Here is a 15066-nt window from a genome sequence, read left to right on the forward strand (position 1 = left end):
TACTCAAACAGAACATCACCTATTTATAAACATATTTTCTCCTTTTTTTTTTTTTTTTTTGAAATTTTAGGATTGTTACAACTATAATACGAGTAAATATAATGTATGCAGTTAGTTTTGTGAGCCAATTTATGCATGCTCCTAGATCATGTCATATGGAAGTTGTTGACAGGATTCTCAGATATCTTAAGTCGTCACTTGGCAGAGGTATTTGGTTGAATCCGAATGGTCACGTTAATATTATTGGATTATTCTGATGCTGACTGGGCATGTATTCTAATTGACAAGAGGTCCACTACCGACTATTGTATATTTGTAGGAGGAAACTTAGTTACTTGGAAAAACAAGAAACAAAATGTGGTTGCTCGATCCAATGCAGAGGACAAATATAGAGCTATGGCTTCAAGTACAAGTGAATTGATGTAGCTAAAATATCTACTTTAATATATGGGTTCCCAACTGTCAATCCAAATAAAGATGTTCTGTTATAATCAAACAGCTATGCATATAGCCTCCAATCCAATTTTTCATGAAAGAACCAAGCACATAGAAATTGATTGTCACTTTATGAGAGAAAATATTTAGTAAAAAATTATTAGTATTCCTTATGTTCAAAGTGAAGACCAACTTACAAATATGTTTATCAAAGCTATTGCAAAGACAAAGTTCCAACAAATATTGTCCAAGTTAGGCTCTATTGATATCTACGCACCAACTTGAGGGGGAGTGTTGATAGTTATAGAAAACAACTATTGAGTTTCCTATCTTGTTTGTTACAAGATATTAAGTTTCTTATATTGACTTTTCCTATTTTGTGGGATTACAATTGTCATGGGATCTGTTTCCTAAAAGGCAATAGTTGTAAATCTATAAATATCTGGTAAACCAAAGTAATCCCTATGAATGAGATACCGGTTTACCCTCCGTAGATGTAGGCACTATTGCTAAACCACGTATATGCCATTTTATCTTTCTCTTTTTCTCTGATCTGCAGGGCTGTTGATGGGAATTAGCTAGCGTATGAGGCGATCGAATGCAGAGCGCCGCTAGAAGCTGAGTGACCGGCTTAATATTTCTCTTATTACAAATTCTATAAGGAGGATCCTGATGCTCACGATATAGTGTTTTGAGAGTCACGCTTGACTAGTAGTTGGATTCCCCAATTACAGTCAAATCTACTAAGGTCCTCACATAGGGCCAAGGTCTTTGCATAAGTGGAGTCCAACACTCCCATAGGCATTGCAAACGATAAGAAAATTAGGCCTTCAAAATTCCTAAAGAGACCTCCAATGCCGGAGGGACCTAGGTTACCGAGAGAGCAACCAATGAAATTGAACTTGATGATCCCTATCTCCGGTGGTCTCCAAATTGATGCTTGGGATATTCTCATGCCTTTCAAATGAAGTAAGGCCAGCCACTGGTGGTGAAGTTCCTAGAAGGAAAAATTGGAGAAGCTTTTGTGGTTGAGAGCCCAAAAGGTAACAAGGGACTTTCGCTTTTTAATGAGGATAGGAATATAGTTTTTTTTCCCCTCTAAATGTCCTACTATTCCTTTCAATCCAGATAACGAATATGGCAGCAGCAATGGAGGCTATCCACAATAGTTTTCCGGAGTTGTTCCATGGGGTATAAGAGTAAGAGGAGAATAGATGGGGAACTAACTGGAGAGTGACCCAGAACCACCTAAAGCGCATGAGCACATCAGTCCAAAGGACCATGGCCACTTCACATTGCAGGAACAGGTGGTGGTTGGTCTCTTCGGCTTTACAGCACATGATACAAGGGTTCGGCAAAGGCAAACCTCGTCGAAGATGATCAAAGGTTAAGACCCTCTCATGAAGAGCTATCCATGTAAGGAATTGGATTTTTCAGTGGGGTAAGAATGAGCTCCAACCTTTAGCGGCTATGGGATAGGGTGCCTGAGGACGAGAAGAAAGGGAGGTAAGGCTTTCAGTAGAAAGATCGGACTGTGTTTCCTCAAAAGAAAAAAAGAAGAAGAGAGGACTGTGACCCATTCAAAACTTCAAAAGAGAATTAGATGCGTGAGAATATAAGCATATTTGCACCAACCTAGTACTACTAACAAGACGGTGATTTGAGAATTTGGCCATCATGGGTTCCTTTATTTTGGAATTGAATTGATAGTGTAGTTATAACCTCTAATGGGAATCTCTTATCTTTCTTTTCATGTCTATCTTTCCTTCTAGAGGATTGTTTGGTGCTATTTATTTTTTTTGTCGTCCTAAATCTTAAAGGAAAAAATATATATAAGTTGTGAACCTTATTATGTATGACTAAGGTGCACCTAAAAAACCAATTAGAGAAGGTTGTTTTTAGGCTAGAAAACCTTCAAATCGATCATCTCGACCTTGAGATTTATAGACATAGAAAAAATGGGAATTTTTGCTCCTAAAAATAGTTCATCTTCTAACACATTATTTAGATTGTCCATTTTCAAGATTTTCAAATGTTTATAAATCTGCTTGATCATCACCATTTGTGGAACTTTAAATTTTATAATTAGGGCAACACTAGATTTTTATATTATCCCAAGGCTTAATGGCACTGAAACTGCATTTTCAACATAGTTTTGAGGTGCACCTTACTTCAATAGTATAAGGCTGACACCTTATACAAAACTCACCCAATCTTAAAAGGCCTGTCTCTAAATGTGACGTCTTGTGTCGGCTATACGATTGTATTATTATGCTTGGTTGTAATGATTGAAAATTGAAATGCGTGATGTTTTCAATGGGAAAGTTTACTATGATACAATAAATTACGGAGCATCGTAGTCCATTTGTTTGTTACCTTCCATTCCACAAGAATAGAGTGGGCTCCACACTCTCTCCATCACTATCCATCACCTTAATGCTGGTGATAAACCAAGGGACTAGTTTTTCGAGCGTCCTTTATTATTAGTGTACTCCTTGGCCTTAAAAGAGGCAATATCACTAAAATGGTCAAATATATCTTAAAAATTAGTAAGGACGTCAGGTCAAAATATTTAAACGGTTGCTTTCATGAGATTGTACATTCAAATACATGCTTAAATATTTTGTTAAACCACCTAAAATGCTCCTGTTCTGTATTTGAGATCTTGAAGAAGTAGGATTATTTTGTAAGCTTCCCCCCATTTAAGTGGACCAAGCCAAATGATACAAAGACCTTTATTTGTTAAGGTTCTGAATCCAGGATATCTTTTACATTAACATCACTTGTTCTCAGATTGGCTCGACTTAAGTTTCCTAGCCTACCTCTAGTTGTATGTTCCAAAAAAAAAAAAAAACAAATGCATTTGTCCATTGAAATCTTAGTTTGCATTTTGGTATCTTGACTCCACTTGTCTAATAATTCAAATTATCAAGTTAACACTGAATTCCGAACCTTTAATACAGGGTGCGGCTTGTAGAGAGCCTAAGCTCTAAACAATCAAATTAGAGCCTACCTTCAAATGGTATCGAGAAATGTGGTTTTGATATTGAAAATCTTTGGAATAGGCTTAAAATATCTTTTTATATTTATTTATAAATTTTAAATTTTCAAATATAGTGTAGATCGACAGATCTATGAAAACTTGAAAATCTTGAAAATTGACGGTCCAAAAATGTGTTACAAAATACACTGTTTCAAAAATTTGAAATCTATTTTTTTCTAATGTCCATGCTTCTTGATGTCGAGATGATCAATTTGAAGATATTTGAACATCAAAACAACCTCTTCTAATGAAATTTTTGATATAGGCTCAAATTGGATTGTTTAGAGCATCGGATCTACATAACGTTTCCCTTTAATAAAAGGGGTATTTTGGGCTTTGTTTAATGAAGTGCATCGGGTGATACATGAGAGAGATTATCTTGTTAAAGTAACCAGCTTTTTAATAAGTAAAGGGTGTTTTTTTGTAAGGTTGCAACCTTAAAAAATCCAATTAAGGTGCACCTCCAAATTTTATTATAATATGTAATTTTAATGTAAATTATTTTTAGGATTATCTGAAAATATATTTTCACATCTAATTGTAAAAGTTAAAATCCAACAATGGTTAAAATCAAATAGATCTATAAAAATATGAAAATCTTGAAAATGGACGGTCTGTATAATATATTACAAGACGCACTATTTTTGGGATTCATAATCTTTTTTTCTTTCATCTTCATAAGTCTTGATATCGAGATGATTATGTAGATGGTTTTTCAAAATTGAAACAACATTCTCTGATGGATTTTTGAGGTACAATTGTAATTTTACATTTTAATATTGCAATCTTATATAAACTTTTCTCATAAGTAAATTAACTTTTTTTAAGTTTCTATTTGAATATCTTCCAAAAAACTGCAATATGTTTGGTTCTCTTCTCAGTCACCCCATCGACTGCTGAAGTAATTGTCCACCCAAGGGTTCTAATTAGTGTACTATTTAATGGGTGAGTATAATAAAAAAAGTCTCTTTCTCTTTCTCTCTCTCGATATATATATATATATATATGGGAAAAGATACTCTCAACCAATGGCCCAGATTGAATCTGGGCTGATTTGACGCTCACGACCTCATTTCATCGAAGATCGCTCTTTGAGAATATTTGGGCCACTTGTAATTGGTCAAAAAGATCATCAATCCTGGGCAAGGGGTATTTATTCTTCACCGTAACTCGATTCAATTGCCTATAGTCGATACAAAGCCTCAAGGACCCATCCTTCTTTTTCACAAACAAGACTGGTGTACCCCAGCGTGACATACTTGGTCGGATGAACTCCTTATCCAAGAGTTCCTTTAATTTTTCTTTTAATTCTTTCAATTTAGCTGGGGCCTTCCTATATGGGTCTTTAGAGATGGGAATAGTGCCAGGGGCCACATCTATTTCAAATTCTATCTCTCTCCTGAGAGGCAAAGAGGCCAATTCCTCAAGGAACACTTCTGAGTATTCTCGTACCACTGGAATGCCTTCCAACTTAGATTGGGCACCCTGGGTCTCTACTATATAAGGCAAAATCCCCACACATCTCTTAGCTAGTAGGCGGGAAGCCTGAAGGACCGAAATAAGGTGTAGAGGGGAAACGTCTGGAATGCCCACTAAATGCAAATCAGGTTGAGTAAGGGGCCTAGAGGTCCCAACCCTATCATGGTAGTTAATAGTAGCCCGGTGTGTAGATAACCAATCCATACTCAAAATAACATCAAAATCTTGAATATTTAAAAATATTAAGTTTGTAGGCAAGACACATACCTCTGCCAAAATTTCACATTGCATAAGTACCTTATCAATTTCAATAGGGTCTCCCACCAGTGTATGCTCTATCAAAGTATAATTAAGGCATGCAACTAACATTCATATGGCATGTAAAATGCGGTGCAACAAAAGATTGTGAAGAACTAGGGTCAATCAAAATCCTTGCTTCTTTACCACAAACAAAAGGCATACCTCTTATCACCGAGGTAGATGCCTTAGCCTCCTGCTTTGTCAACGAAAACACTCTACCTTTTGGTCGGCCCTTCGGCTTTATCATGGGGCAATCTCGAATCTAGTGGCCAGGCTTGCCACACTTAAGGCACTTGTTCAATTTCTTGTAGCACTCAGCCTCAGTATGATTCCCCATTCCACAGTAGGTACGCACCGAGCATCGATTATCCCCTCTGTTGCTCGGTATGGTTCCCTGAGTTCTCATATTACTAGGGTAGGGTCTTCCTCTAAAATCTCTCTTTGCAGGAGGCCGAGCTGATTTCCCAAAATTCCCTGATCAAGCCGGTCTCACCTTTCCTTCCTTTCTTGAGCGATAATGTTCACAATCTCTTTCAATTTTCATCACCAGGTCAACCAGAGGGGCGTATGACTTAAGATTGGCAGCTAACACCCTCCCCCTAATGTCTGACCGGAGCCCCCTTTCAAATTTACTAGCCTTCAACGCCTCTGTGTTGATAATGTGAGGTGGATAACGGGAAAGTTCTACAAACTTGGCAGGGTATTGGTCGACCGTCAACCTCCCCTGTTGAAGTTTGATAAACTCAACTTCTTTCCTTTCTCTAACAGACTCAGGAAAATACTTCTCGTCAAATGCCATCAGGAAGTTATCCCACGTGGCTTCAGTCCCTGATTCCCTCCAGGACTGCTTTACTAGATTCCACCAGTGTTTAGCCTCCCCCTCCAACATAAGGCACCTACTCTACCCTTCTGCTCTTCCATACACCGCAGCACCTCAAAAATATTCTCCATCTGCGTTTTCCATTTCTCGGCTTTTTCTATGCCCCCATGCCTAAAGAATGCAGGAGGGGCCAACCTCCTCATTCTTTCAATCAACTTGCTATCTTCTAGGCTAGATGCAGAGGAGGATGGAGCCAGGATATTCATCTTTATGATCTCCATCATGGCCTCAAGTGTCCTAAAGAACTCTCCAAAGGTTTCTATGTTCTCATTGCTGGAGCTCGCATTATTAGCACGAGTCATCGTCATATTCCCTTCAACCTAACACATAAGCACTTAATTACTAACCCATCAAAAAACTGCCCTAAGGACACTTCTAAGAATCCCCAGGCCCAGAATCTTATCCCGATTGCTCTGATACCATAACTGTCACAACCCCGCCCCTTGTCCCCTAACGCACCATGCCGAAGGGCGACAGAGTGCGGGATCGCGACCGGAGGTAGCAAATGCCACTCAAGTTAAAGTGCACTCATCTCTTTAAAAATGCAGTAATCAAAGAAAACCACAAAATAAAGGAAAACTCTAAACACAAATAAATATAAAACTGAAATCATGTAGAAGGAGAAATAAGATATATGCCATTACATAAACATCTTGAAATAATACATCTGTTCAAGGCACAGGAGGCCAAAATTACAAAAATACAACCCAAAAACATGACCACTGCCGACAAACACATACAAGCAAAAGGTCTTCTTTACAGGTACAAATCTTCGACGACCAGATTGATCTTCCCCAACCGGCAGTGCTTCAACCTGCAACTTCTACTCTACATGGATGGAAATAAAAGAAAAAGGAATGAGCAATAAAGCCCAGTAAGAGGATCTAGAAGTTATGCATCTATAACATATTTATTCTGGCATTATAAAGAATTCTTTTATCTATAAGCAATCATAATAGGAAAAGTATCATGTTAGCTATCCTTCGAATACCTTCATCACAGATGGCATATCGCATATCACGATTATCATAAAACTAGTATTACTACCCGCATTTACTGTCATACATTCAATTGTTAACCACTCACTCCCTAGATTCACCTACTCCCAAAGTAGAAGCCCTATTCATCAGGCCAAGTCAATCTCATTGTTTAGGACTTTTACCATTATTCGGGAGAGAGGGAAAAGACAATGAGTGTCTCATTCGGTAATGCCATCGCACTCACACACACAGTCCCCAACGTGCTTTGAGGCTTTTGATAGGCTCTTGCCTTGCAAGGCACGGTTTACTATTTATCTCTTATAATACACTGAATTTCGGGGGGCACAACCCACCCATCACACTTTCCACTTAACTCCCTTCCTATCATACAGAGAGTTAGGGAACATTGCCGGCCTTACTCTGATATCAAGTCATTTCATACCACCACGGGTAACCCGTGTGTAGCGTCATTGAATCACTTCAATATTATCGAACACAAAAGAAGGTCATACTTGAAGCATGCCGTCAGATCATACTTCACTTAGCAGTCATCACTTTGGTGCTTATGCCTTTCACATTGCCAACACATAAAATTTCACTATTTGGCCTTCATTATATGAAATTTCCAATTAGCAGATGAATGTCACATTACATTCACTAAATAGCATTCACACTCATAAAATGCACAATTTATGGAAAGTTCTGTCAATAATGACATAATCCCCGTAAGATAGGCGTAACTCCCAATCTAGGGAATTTTTCAAGAAAGTCCTTACATGCAATTTTAAGTGTACCCATAAACCTTCAAATGGTGGTGGTTTAAGAGAAAAAGGATCTCTTTTGGTCAATCAAACTCGGTGATATTGTGACATCAATTCTGAGTTCTTAAGAAAAATATCTACAATGACATATCTTCATATTTAATAGTGTAACTCTTAAATTCCAGGGAATTTCAAAATGTGCTCAACATGTGATTTTAAGCTTACTTATAATTCTTTAAAATGACTATAGTTTGGAAGAAAACGGTATCATTTGGTCTATTAAAATGCATGACAATCGAAAAATTAGTTCTACAATTTTTTAAAACTCTCTACAGTGACCTATTTGCATAATTAAGATATAGCTTCTCATTTATGAATAATTTGAACATGGTTTTAACATGAAAATTGTAGTGGACACACACACGGTTCAAATGGTGGTAGTTGGAAAGAATATGGACACTTATCAGTTGTTCAAAAGTTTTGTGCAAAGTAGACAACAGTGGATGGAATCTCCGCTCTCTGTTAACAGTGACATAGTCTCACATATTAAAGTATAAATCCTAACATAAAAAAAATATCATGATTTACAAGAGTAAAATTTGTAGTAGACACATATAGCTTTCATTCAAAACTGATTTGAGCCCATTCAGACCCCGTTTGGTTACTAAACTATTGGATACAAAACACCTATAGTTCCTGAAAATTCATTTTTCCCTTTTGTTTTCCCTAAACTCTTAATACATGCATAAGCATAACCCATCCACAGCAATATCCTTCAACCCACAGTTGACAAACAGTGAAAATTTACTCTCTCTAGACGGAATTTACAGAACCATTTAGCAAGCATTTGACTATTCACAAAGGTTATACAATCATGGAATTCTAGCATACAGATTTCAAGGTTTTAAGCTCATTCTTACATATCCAAACATCATGCGCAAAATACTTATGATACATACTTCCAAATTCACTTACCTTAGATGCACAAAACTCCCAAATTCTACTCCTACAGTCCTCTTTAACTCTCCTACTGGCTGCTCTAATAGTGAGTTAAGGGAGCCTCCTTCAAGCCCTCCAATTGCCTTCGAGAGAAAGAAGGGATGAGAGAGTGAGGGTAGTAGTGGCATGAGGGGAAAGAAGAGGGCTTAAATACTCCTCAGTTGGCAGGTAGCAGCCTAAGGCTGACAGGTGGCGAGCCACTCCCATGAACCTGGGCAAGTGGCAACACTAGCCATGCACAACAAGACGTAGCTGGTGCTATGTACATGGCGATACTCTATGTTTCACTCACACGCGACGTTAGCCTCCTTGAAGCACACGGTGTTAGTCCCTTATATGCACGACGTTAGTCTCTTACGCTCGAGGCGATAGTCTCTTACGAGCGCAGCGATAGTCCCTTACACACACGGTGATAATCCCTTACGCATATGACGTTAGTCCCTTACACACGTGACGATAGTCCCTACGCCTGGGGAGATAGTCCCTTATGCACACAACGATAGTCCCTTATGCGCACGACATTTCTCCCATACGCGTGCGACGATAGTCTCTTACGCGCGTGGCGATAGTCCCTTACGCGTGCGGCGGTAGTCCCTTACGTGCATGGCGTTAGTCCCTTACGTGTGCGGTGATAGTCTCTTAAGCACGTGGCAATAGTCCCTTACGCGCATGGCGATAGTCCCTTATGCACGCGACGATAGTCCCTTACGCGTGTGACGTGAATCTCTTACACGCACGACGATAGTCTCTTACGCGCACGACGATAGTTCCTTCTGTTCGTTCACGCACGGCGCTACCTCACTCTTACCCCTCCAAACGGCATTACCCCTCCTCACAAAACAGCCGACGTTGACACTCTCACTTCGCAGCCGGTGCCACCCCTAGAAACTCCCTGCCTTGTCTGTCGTTTCCCCATATTCTGACTTAGAATTCTTGGGGTCGTTATAGTTGAATATGGGCCATTGCAATGATCATAGTTGTATTTCGTAATTTAAATTTTTTTAATATTTTTTAAACAAATCCAAATCATTTGAAATTTGGAGCGTCTATTCTTCAAAATTATTGAAATCTAACAAAAATTTCAAAGAATATAATTTGAATAAATAAATTGACCAAAATACCTCTGAAATGTTTTAGTGGTATTTTGGTCAATTTATTTTTTACAAATTATTTTTTAATATATGTATTAGGTGCGCCTTGATGAGAAGAGATGATGCTCCAAGTTTTATATTATTTGGATTTATATAAAAAAATATTAAAAATATATTATCGAAATACAGTCCTGACTATCAGATCGCCCAGATTTAATCTAGGCTTTTCGACGTGTACTATTTCAACAGCTAGTAGGCTGACCCTAGCATCTTCATATATATATGTATGGAAGATGCTAGGGTTAGCCCATGGGCTCATGGAATAGTGTACGCCCAACAGCCCATATTGAATCTAGGTCAATCTGATAGTCAGGACTGTATATCGGTAATATAATTTTAATATTTTTTATATAAATCCAAATAGCATGAAATTTAGAGCATAAACTCTTCTCATCAAGGCACACCTAATAAAAATATTAAAAATATAATTCACATAAACTAAATTGATCCAAATACCCCTGAAACCTTTCATAGGTATTTTGGTCAATTTAATTTATGCGAATTATTTTTTTGATATTTTTATTAGATTCAACTATTCTTGAAGATTAGACGATCCAAATTTCAACTAGTTTGAATTTGTAGAAAAAAAATTAAAATTCAATTACGAAATACAATTGTGATCATTGAATCGGTCCAAATTCAATCTGGGTCGTTGTGCTTACACTGTTCCATGAGCCCATGAGCTGACAGGAGCTTTTCCATATCTATATTTGGGTCGTTGGGCTTACATTGTTCCATAAGCCGATTGGCTTATTTATATATATATATATATATATATATATATATATATATATATATATATATATATATACACATTATATATATATATATATATATATATATATATGTGTGTGTGTGTGTGTGTATGTGTGTGTGTGTGCGCAAGTGTGTGTGTGTGTGCATGTGTGTGTGTGTAGGAAAAGATGGGATTAACCCACCAGCTCATATGAACATATGAGCTTAATGTCTTAGAATGATTCTGGGCCAATCTGACAATCACGGATATCTGATAATGTTTGAATTTTAGTTTTTTTTTTAAAAATTTAAATCATTTGAAATTTTAGACTTGTGTTGATAAAAAATAGTTGAATCTTAGAAAAATATCAAAAAAATATTTTACATGAAATAAATTGATCAAAATACCCCTGAAAAGTTTTAGGGGTATTTTGGTCATTTATTTCTTAGCAAATAATTTTTTTTTATATTTTTATTAGGTGCGTCTTTCTGAGAAGAACATACAACTAAAATTTCAAGTGATTTGGATATGTAGAAAAACAAATAAAATTTAAATACTACTAGACATCCGTGATCATCAGATCAGTCCAGATTCAATCTGGGTCGTTGAGCTTACATGTTCATATGAGCTAGTGGGCTAATCTCAACTTTTCCCTATATATATAGGATGCGGTTTGTAAAGAACCTAGGATCTAAACATCAAATTAGAGCTTACCTTCAAATAGTGTCGAGAAATGTGGTTTCAATATTGGAAATCTTTGTGATAGCCTTAAAATTTATTTTCATCTTTATTTGTAAAGTTTAAAGCTTCAAAAATAGTGTAGTTCGACAGATCTATGAAAACTTAAAAATCATGAAAATCGACGGTCCAAAAATGCGTTACAAAATATACTATTTCTAAAATTTGAAATCCATTTTTTTCTCATGTCCATGGATCTTGATATCGAGATGATCAATTTGAGGATATTTGGGCATCAAAACAACCTCTTCTAGTGAAATTTTTGAGTTAGGCTCCAATGATGGTTTAGAGCCATGGCTCTATTTACACTTTTCCAATATATATAGGGTTATATTATAGTGCTCGTACTATAGAGTATTTTATAATTGTACTTAACAAATTTTAGATACTTATATACCTTTGTTGAATACAATTATAATTTATACATAGAGCATTGCTTGGACACTTACCACCCTTGTAGAGCATTGTAATTGTCCTTTTCTATTACAATTATAATTTATACATAGAGCATTGCTTGGACACTTACCACCCTTGTAGAGCATTGTAATTGTCCTTTTCTATGAACTGATTGATAGGAGGGTGCCTCTTTGGGCCTTGAACACTATTCGAGTTTTGGACTCGGACCGGATCTGTACACGATCCATACCTATTTACACAAAGTTCATTTTGATGTATTAAGGATTATATACAATAAGAACTCGTAATCATATTTAGTTATTAAAAGACAAATCAAACGACTTGAAATCTAATGACAGGTGATTGTGACATTGTTGTCAATAATGAATATATAATGGTAAAACAAAACGAAAAAAAAAAAAAAAACTCATAATCATAAGGTGGCAATGGACCCGATTGGACCCCAACCGACGGGTATGGGTATGGATCTAATTTTTGGACCCGATGGTTTGGGTTTGGATCCAAAACTTGGACCCAAATACTACTTGGGTTTGGATCCAGCCATACCCGTCAATTGCGACCCGTATATAAGATTGGTGGTGACAAGGAGACACCACATTAAATTACACGCGCATATATTCCCACCCTATTGCAACAACCAACCTTTCTTCTACATTTCCTTTTCCCTCTCCTCTCACCATATAAATATGTAAGTTATCCACCACTCCAAATCTCTCTTCCTTTTTCTCTCTACCCCTTGGATTAAAGCTCTCGTTTTCTCTATCATCCATGTCTGCTCTCCGCTTCCTCAGAGGCAGAGGAGTCTCCTCCTATAACCTCTTCTTCCATTCCTTGAAGAGAGAGAAACAACCCCAATCTCACTCCCATTCACCTCTATGCCTTTTGCAGCAGAGGCATCATTCAGTGCACCTTCCACACACCAACAAAAACTCCTCGCTCTCTCTACCTCTACCACTAGGAGGAGATTCTTGGAGGCAAAAGATGAGAGGTTCCATCAAAGATAGCCTCCTCCCATTATTACCCCCTTATTCTCTGCCTCATGTCATTGAACAAATAGGAATGGGTGTGAGGAAGAACACAGAGGAAGAAGAGGGTCTCATTTTGGAGTCCTTGAGGAAGAAACTCAAGGATCGTCCCGAAAATACTCTCTCTTACAATGATTTCATTGATCTCTGCAAAAAACACCACCACCCATCATCCCAAAAGCATGGTATTGACCACCTTATTGAGTCTCTAGATGAGTTTGGTACTGTTCTTATAGTAGGCAACACAGTCTTTCTCCACCCAGAGCAGATCCAACAACAGGTCCTGTCATAGCTCTCTCTCTCTAAATATGTGGTTTTTCTCCCTCTACCATGTTTTATGAGATGGGATTCAAATCTGAGTAATGGGGAGTAGTTATCATGCATGCCCCCAAACTGTTAAAGCCCTAATAATCCCGTGGTTTATATGTTGCAGATGGAAGAGTGGCTGATGAGAGAGGCAATGAGATCAGAGGAGAGAAAAGATCTGGAGAGGTTAGAGAGTGAATTGAGGGAGATCGAGGGGCGGGCCAAGAAGCTCACAAAGAGGGACCTCTGGTTTGGGCTTGGGGTGGTTGTGGTTCAGAGCTTGGGGCTCTTTAGGCTCACATTTTGGGAGCTTTCATGGGATTTGATGGAACCAATTTGCTTTTATCTGACCTCTCTATATGGTTTAGGGGCCTATGCTTTGTTCATGGCCACTTCACAGGAGCCTTCCATGGAGGGGTTGTTCTCTTTCAGGTTCAATGCTCGGCGAAGGGCTCTTATGCGAAAGCATAACTTTGATCTCCAAAGACTCACCTTCCTCCGCACCATCACCACCACCCTACCATCTTTTTAGAGAGAGAAAGAGAGAGAGGAGGAAGAGATGAAGCTTGCTTTGTGCTTTTTTTAACACTGATTTATTCTCACACAGAGTGTCAGAGAGTGTATTTCTGTTTTTTTTTTTGTTTGGAGTTTTATTTGATCCCAAAAGTGCCTATGCAACCAAATGTATATGGGTCGATTTGTACAGACAATCAGAGTAAAGCGCACCTTCAAATAGGGTGGAGGAGAAAGCACACCTTAAAATAGTGTCGATAAATGTTACTTCAAATTTTATTTTCATTTTTAAATGAAGAGGATATTCCTAGACACTACCCAATTCCTTTATGGGTAAATATCATTTAATTACAATTACTTGTAATTATAAGAACGAAATATTTAGCCGTTGAAGAATTGAAAACTTAATGCCTCGTAAGAATCATGCAAAATTAACTTTTAGGGACTCTTTCTTTCTTCTATTGCAAAATGCAGAAGATAAGGTAGGAAACGGCGCGCCACGTCTCTCTCTCCCCTACCCCCATTACTTTAATTTAGTTCAATTCAATCGACGATTGACGAATCGGATAAGGTTGGATTGAATATCACTTACACACTCCTTTTGAATGCTTATTAATAATAATAATAATAATAATAATAACAACAATAATAACAATAACAATAATAATAATAATAATAATAATAATAATAACAATAATAATAATAATAATAATAATAATAATAATAATAATAATAATAATAATAATAATAATAATAATAATAATAAGAATAATAATAATATATTCAAAGTTGTACATGTCATTGGATGGACAAGTTTATTGTTGCACCTCTAAATAATAATAATAATTATAAGATGCAACTTTAAATCTTGTTGAAAGATGAATTTGTGATTATGGAAACCTTTACAATAGTTTAAAAATTTATTCCCCCTATTTTATGATATTTAAAGATCTAAAAATAATGTAGATCGAGTAGATCTATAAATACTTAATTTTTTTGAAAGTAAGTGGTCTAGATAATGTGTTATAAGATACACTTAATTCTACTATATGATTACACCTTATATAAACTTTTCTATTTCAATTCATATGTTATGATATAAATTTAAAAATATGAAATGTTTATCTTCTTCTCTTTTAAGAGATGGGAGATGATACGTTGGCTGATATACTTGGCATACTCTAGTGATAATTAAGAAAATTAACTGTGAAATTTCTTGTGTTATAAGATACACTTAATTCTACTATATAATTACACTTTATATAAACTTTTCTATTTCAATTCATATATTATGATATAAATT

At 36.8% G+C, this 15066-nt stretch overlaps 1 protein-coding gene and 1 long non-coding RNA gene across 2 annotated transcripts; both read left to right on the forward strand.

Moving 5' to 3' along the window:
- Positions 1–1248: 1248 nt before the first annotated feature.
- On the forward strand, positions 1249–2180 carry LOC148782051 (uncharacterized). Its single transcript, XR_016056668.1, has 2 exons — positions 1249–1478; positions 1564–2180. It is a non-coding gene; the product is annotated as an uncharacterized LOC148782051 (long non-coding RNA).
- A 10423-nt stretch (positions 2181–12603) lies between these two features.
- Positions 12604–14075, forward strand: LOC18432669 (calcium uniporter protein 5, mitochondrial). The gene is made up of 2 exons (XM_006842772.4): positions 12604–13224; positions 13378–14075. Exons 1-2 carry the CDS (start codon positions 12688–12690, stop codon positions 13780–13782), a joined length of 942 nt encoding a protein of 313 aa, XP_006842835.3. The 5' UTR covers positions 12604–12687; the 3' UTR covers positions 13783–14075.
- Positions 14076–15066: the final 991 nt, after the last annotated feature.

Source organism: Amborella trichopoda, chromosome 5 (genome assembly GCF_054954075.1).
Source record: "Amborella trichopoda isolate Santa Cruz 75 chromosome 5, AtrichopodaSantaCruz75HAP2 v2.0, whole genome shotgun sequence".
NCBI classification, from domain to species: domain Eukaryota; kingdom Viridiplantae; phylum Streptophyta; class Magnoliopsida; order Amborellales; family Amborellaceae; genus Amborella; species Amborella trichopoda.

What these genes read in the sequence shown, in the direction of transcription:
- LOC18432669 (XM_006842772.4), top strand. Translation starts at nt 12,688, where the DNA reads ATGTCTGCTCTCCGCTTCCTCAGAGGCAGAGGAGTCTCCTCCTATAAC. An exon ending in CAGAGCAGATCCAACAACAG is followed by an intron (nt 13,225 to 13,377) that starts GTCCTGTCATAG and finishes TATATGTTGCAG; the next exon opens with ATGGAAGAGTGGCTGATGAG.